General features: G+C 38.8%; 1 protein-coding gene across 1 annotated transcript in view; it reads right to left on the bottom strand.

Annotated features, from left to right (window-relative positions):
* CCDC7 (coiled-coil domain containing 7) overlaps positions 1–4,580 on the bottom strand; it is a 98,397-nt gene extending 93,817 nt beyond the window's left edge. The window contains exons 1-2 of the mRNA XM_052651139.1: positions 4,302–4,580; positions 2,522–2,614 (exon numbers count right to left, since the gene is read on the bottom strand). Coding sequence (XP_052507099.1) covers positions 2,522–2,614; positions 4,302–4,580 — 372 coding nt within the window. The remainder of the gene's footprint in view (positions 1–2,521; positions 2,615–4,301) is intronic.
* Between the last annotated feature and the right edge of the window lie 2,199 nt (positions 4,581–6,779).

Below are 6,779 nucleotides of genomic sequence, written 5' to 3' on the forward strand. Positions count from 1 at the left end.
GTTTTTCTGGAACTCTCTTGCTTTTTCGATGATCCAGCGGATGTTGGCAATTTGATCTCTGGTTCCTCTGCCTTTTCTAAAACCAGCTTGAACACCTGGAAGTTCATGGTTCATGTATTGCTGAACGTCCAAGGAGCGGTGGCTGTGCGGGCGCAGGAGGACCGAGAGGAACTACTCCTTGTTCAAGGTCAGGAGGGGCAGCTGTGAAGAGATACCCCTCGTCCAAGGTAAGAAGCAGTGGCTGCACTTTGCTGGAGTAGCCATGAAGAGATACCCCATGTCCAAGGTAAAAGAAACCCAAGTAAGACGGTAGGTGCTGCAAGAGGGCATCCGAGGGCAGACACACTGAAACCATAATCACAGAAACTAGCCAATCTAATCACATGGACCACAGCCTTGTCTAACTCAATGAAACTAAGCCATGCCTGCGGGGCAACCCAAGACGGGAGAGTCATGGTGGAGACGTCTGACAGAATGTGGTCCACTGGAGAAGAGAATGGCAAACCACTTCAGTATTCTTGCCTTGAGAACCCCAGGAACAGTATGAAAAGGCAAAATGAGAGGATACTGAAAGAGGAACTCCCCAGGTTGGTAGGTGCCCAATATGCTACTGGAGATCAGTAGAGAAATAACTCCAGAAAGAATGAAGTGATGCAGCCAAAGCAAAGCAATACCCAGTTGTGGATGTGACTGGTGATAGAAGCAAGGTCCGATGCTGTTAGGAGCAATATTGCATAGGAACCTGGAATGTTAGGTCCATGAATCAAGGCAAATTGGAAGTGGTCAAACAGGAGATGAACATCGACACTCTAGGAATCAGTGTTCTAAAATGGACTGGAAAGGGTGAATTTAACTCAGATGACCATTATATCTGCTACCGTGGGCAGGAATCCCTTAGAAGAAATGGAGTAGCCATCATGGTCAACAAAAGAGTCTGAAATGCAGTACTTGGATGCAATCTCAAAAACTACAGAATGATCTCTGTTTCCAAGGCCATCATCACTCTGATACAAAAACCAGACACACCATGAAAAAGAAAATTATAAGACAGTATCACTGATAAACAAAAATCCTCCAGATACTAGCAAACCTACTCCAACAATATGTTACAAGGACCATAAAATAAGATCAAGTGGGATTTATCCCAGGGATACAAGGGTTTTTCAATATCTGCAATCAATGTGATACACCATATTGATAAATTGGAAAATAAAAACCATATGATAATCTCAACAGATGCAGAAAACATTTCTGATAAAATTCAACATCTACTTATAACGAAAAAAAAAAAAAACTCTTTAGAAAGTGGGAATAGGGACTTCCCTGGTGGTTAAGAATCTGCCTTGAAATGAAGGGCATGTGGGTTTGATCCCTGGTGGGGGAACTAAGAGCCTGCATGCTATATAGCATGACCAAAGAGAAAGAGAGAAAGGAAGAAATAAAAACATTCATATTGAACAAGAAGAAGTAAAACTGTCCTTATTTGAAGATGACATAATTGCTTAGGTGAGCTTCCCTGTTGGCTCAGATGGTAAAGTGTCTGCCTGCAATGTGGGAGACCCGGGTTCAATCCCTGGGTTGGGAAGATCTCCTGGAGAAGGAAATGGCACCCCACTCCAGTACTCTTGCCTGGAGAATCCCCCGGATGGAGGAGCCTGGTAGGCTATAGTCCATGGGGTCGCAAAGAGTCGGACACAACTGAGCAACTTCACTACACTACTAATTGCTTAGGTACAAAACCCCAAAGTATCTATAGAAAAATCCTAAAATGAAAAACAGTACATTGAGCAAGTGTGTAAGATACAAGATCAACACATGAAAAATCATATTTTTATATACTAATAAGGGAAAAAATAAAAAAATATAATGCCATTAAAAATCATTCCAAGTAGCATAATATTAATGTATAAATCTTAAGAAAACTATACCAGATCTGTATGATGAAAATCACAGTTGCTGAAAAAATAAAACAAGAAAAAGAAATCAAATAAACCAAGAAACATACTGTGTTTGAAAGACTCAACACAGTTGTTGGGTCTGAAAGATCCAACATAGTTATTTTATTACATGAAGCCAAACCCAATCCCTAACTAACAAAATTAATTATAAAATGTAATCACTTTAATAGTTACATCATTTCAATATATACAACAAAGATATTTGTTAAAATTCAATAATCTCTTTAATGTTTGGGGTTCTTTTATTTAGTAAACCAAAAAATAGAAAATTAATTTCTTAACCCAATAAAGACTACACATTTGCAAATCAACTCCAACCAAAGCTTAAATATTAAGCAGGAGATACATTAGCACCAAAAGTAAGCTCAAGATACAGATATGCCTTAATTAAACTTTAAGATAAGTATTTGGCAGAGGATGGAAAAAATCAGTACAGTACTTTCAGGTTTCCTAAGACAATCATTTTCATGGATGGTGAATTCAGAGAACATATACAGATTCTAAAAGAAAATCTAGGCCCTTTACAGCATGAATGTCTCCACATTAGCATTACACACACTTACAGAAAAGGTTAATTCTTCATGTTCAGGCTTCACAATTTCTTTCTCTCCATTTTGAGTGCCATATCCATAGGTTTCTTCCAAACTGGCAACCACCTATGAGAAATATCAAAGCGAATTATATACTTATGGTGCAAAAATTGTTTTTATTAATATGCTAAACATAAAAATATACTTAATCAACCATGTCAGAATCATTTTAGCAGTAAGACTTATTTCTGCCAGTGCCATACACTTAAATTTTCCATCTCATGCCCCACCTCATATCATCCTGAAGAAGCAGTGTAAGTAATAGTCCTTCATGTCTCTCAATGAAGACAGGCCCTATGACTCTTCCATTTCTGCATTGAAGGAAGAGTCTATGAACAGCTGAAGCCTCAACTCTACTTACCACCTCAAAATCTGACTTGACTTTCTTTTCTTCCTTGAAGAGAGTAGGAAAAATAGAGAGATGGAGACCACAAAACAATATGTTTTTAAAGGAAATTCTCGGAGCTAACCCTTTGAACTTTGAGCAAACTTGTACTTTGGAAGTTTGATGAACTATACTTTTTGTATATTTGTGCTATCCCTCACTGTTCTCACTTGGTATTGGGTGCATGTACAATTACTCAATTCTGGATCAATGTGCAAAAAAGAATCTCAGAGAAAAGGAGATTCCCGCCCCACCCCCATCACTGAAAGCTAGAGTTTCTAAAGTGCAGAGAAGAGCTAACAGAGCAAGCATGAAACTTAGAAAGGCCTATTCTTAGAAAGATCTGCTTATGTCTCAGAACCTGTATTTCAGGAGGATTCCCACTGTTCGCTGACTGATGATAATGGCTCATTGTCCCTAAATTCACTGTACAAACTGTACGATTTATGCTGAACACCTGCTTTCCTTCAGGGAGTATGGAATTTTGGTACATGCAGTCACGAAATTAAAAGATGCTTGCTCTTTGTCTATGACAAACCTAGACAGTGTATTAAAAAGCAGAGACATCACTTTGCCCACAAAGGTTTGTATAGTCAAAACTATGCCTTTTCCAGTAGTCACATACAGATGTAAGAGTTGGACCATAAAGAAAGCTGAGCACTGAAGAATTGATGCCTTCGAATTATGGTGCTGGAGAAGATTCTTGAGAGTCCCTTGGACAACAAGGAGTTCAAACCAGTCAATCCTAAAGGAAATCAACCCCGAACAATCCTTGGAAGGACTGATACTGAAGCTCCAATACTTTGGCCACCTGATGGGAGGCTCCAATTCATTGGAAAAGACTCTTCATGCTGGGAAAGATTGAGGGAAGGAGGAGAAGGCGGCAACAGAGGATGAGATGGTTGGATGGCATACTGATTCAATGGACATGAGTTTGAGCAAACTTTGAGAGACAGTGAAGGACCAAGAAGCCTAGTGTGCTGCAGTCCACAGATTCACAAAGAATCTGATACAACTGAGCTAGTGAACAACAAAAAGGCAGAGAGTACCAAAGCGACCAACCTCCAGTGAAACCCTGGACACTGAGTCTCTAATAAATTCTTCTGGTATACATTTCACATGTGTTGCCACAATTTGCTGTTGGGGGAATTAAGCATGTCCTGGGTGACTCGAAAGGTAAAGAAATCTAGGAAGCTTGGACCTGGTTTCCTCCAGACTTCATCCCATGTGCCTTTTCCTTTCGCTGATTTTGCTTTTCTTTCACTATATCTTAGCTATCAATATGACCATATGCTGAATCCAGTGAGTCTTCTCAGGAAATCAATAAACCTGGAAATGGTTATGGGGATCAAGCAACAAGTATCTTACCATCTTCAGATGTTTGGTAATTTTCCTGATCAATTCATCTTCTGCTATTAACTCCTTTGTCTTATTTGATGGAATGGGCAAAGCATACCTTACAATGGATTCTCCTGTTGGTGGAGATCTTAAGACCATCGGTTCAAGTTTATCACGTACTAATTTTGCACTATGTTTTTCCTTTGGTTTAGGTGACAATGGTGAATTAAATAGTCCTTTTTTAAATGTTAATTCTGGAACGTTTACCAATTTACTACTAGAGGTCAACAGATGCTTTACTGGCTTCATTTTGTTATTTACTTAGCTTCTGAATTATAGATGAAAAATCTGTTTTCCTCCCTGTGAATAAAGCATTAAGATTTCAGATTAAAAATAATGAAATAATGCCATTTGCAACATGCATGGACATGGTGATTTTCATACTAACTGAAGTAAGTCAGAGACAAGTACCATATGATATCACTTATCTGCAGAATCTTTAAAAAAAAAAAGATACAAATGAACTTATTTACAAGACAGAAACAAAATCACAGACTTAGAAAACAAACTTCTGGTTACCAAAATGTAAAGGTGAGGGGAACAGATAAATCTGGAGTTTAGGGTTGGCATGTATACACTACTATATTTAAAATAAATAACAAGGACCTACTGTATAGCACAGGGACCTCTACTCAATACTCTGTAATAACCTAAATGGGAAAAGAACTTGAAAAAGAATAGATATATATGTACACACTAACTCAATCAATTTGCTAACTAAGTGCTAATTCTGAAACTAACATATTATAAATCAATTATATTTCAATACAAAACAAAAAAATTTTTAAAGAAACAAAAAGGATAGCAGGATTATCAATTGACATGAAGATGGTGAACCCTAAAATCAACTCTGGAGAAATTACAAAATGGAGAGGGAAACGTTCCTAACAGCAACAACTAAAACCCGTGAAAAACCCCTAGACGTGTGATTTATGAGTGGGCATTTAGGACAGGTGCTGAAAGGCAGGAACAAGACAGTGGCAACAGTGAAAGAATGTATTTAGAAAACTTTACAATTTTATTTTTACTTTTCCCCCATTCTTGAGCAAACACATGCCTTTTATGAATATTATTATTTCCACAGAAAGTAATAGCCTTTCAGCAGAGCAATATCAGGGCAGCACCAAAGTCATGCTGGACTAAGCAAGGAAGTAAGACTGGGCAGGCCTTAAGCTTTCATCCGCCTACTTCGCTTTGTCCAAAGCTGATTAACATTCAGGACAATGCCTCCTCCCCAACAGTTTAAATGCATGTGCCTGACCCTGGGAGTTGTCTGATAGACTGGCATAATTAAGATGAAATAGCATTGGTTCCCTGTTGTCTGAAGCACTCCACACCTAGATTAGTCTGTTGTAATCTGAAGTATGTCCTCTAACAACACATGTTCAAGTCCTAACCCTTGATACCTGGGAATATGATCATATTTGAAAAGTCTTTGTAGATATGATCGAGTTAAAATTAAATCATATTGGATTAGGGTGGGCCCTAAACCCATTGACTGGTGTTACTACAAGAAAGGAAGATGAAGACAAGCCATGAAATGACAAGGGCAGAGATTGGAAGGGTGCAGCCGTAAGGCATGGAATATTAAGGATTGCCAGCATCTACCAGAAGCTGAAAAGCAGCAAGAGAGGATTCTTCCCTAGAACTTTCAGGTGGAGCACAGCCCTGCCAACATATTGATTTCAGACTCAGGCTCCAGAATAATGAAAGAATAAATTTCTCTCACAATAAACTGTTTCAGGGACTTCCGAGGTGGCCCAAGTAGTTAAGATCCTGTGCTCCCCAATCCCTGGTCAGAGAACTAGATCTCACAAGCTGAAACTCAGAGTTTGCATGATGAAATGAAAGATACTGCCTGCAGCAACTAAAGATTCAACCTGCCACAACTAAGACCCCACACAACCAAATACATTTTAAAAATAAAAAATTGTTTTAAGTCACCTTATTTGTGGCACTTTGGTACCACAGTCCTAGGAAACTAATTTGCTGATTGAAATGATTCAATAGAAAGAAAAAAGTATGACAGAGAGAGGGAATTGCTGTGAAGAAGTCCTTGTGTAAACAGAAAAGGGTTTTAAGGCACAAATGGGCGTTTAGAGGAGGGAACAGAGCAAGTTTATCTAAGAAGATGGGAATGCGGAGATAATGGGCTACTTTAAGAAACCAACAGAAAACGATGGGAAATTCACCAGGTGCTAGTAATTAACCTAACAAACCACTCCATCAAGCACACCACAATTTTTTAAAAGTTACATGTGGTGAAAACATACAAGAAAATACTTAGAATTTTACACCGCTGTTCCATTTAATCCTCCTAACAGTGCCAGGAGGTTGATTCTGTCTCACCAGAAATTTACCCAAGGTTACCAGTCACGCTGGTTCAGTGGTAAAGAAACCGACTGATAATGAAGGAGATGCGGGTCTGATCCCTGGGTCTGGAAGATC

Source organism: Budorcas taxicolor, chromosome 13 (assembly GCF_023091745.1).
Source record: "Budorcas taxicolor isolate Tak-1 chromosome 13, Takin1.1, whole genome shotgun sequence".
Taxonomy (NCBI): Eukaryota; Metazoa; Chordata; class Mammalia; order Artiodactyla; family Bovidae; genus Budorcas; species Budorcas taxicolor.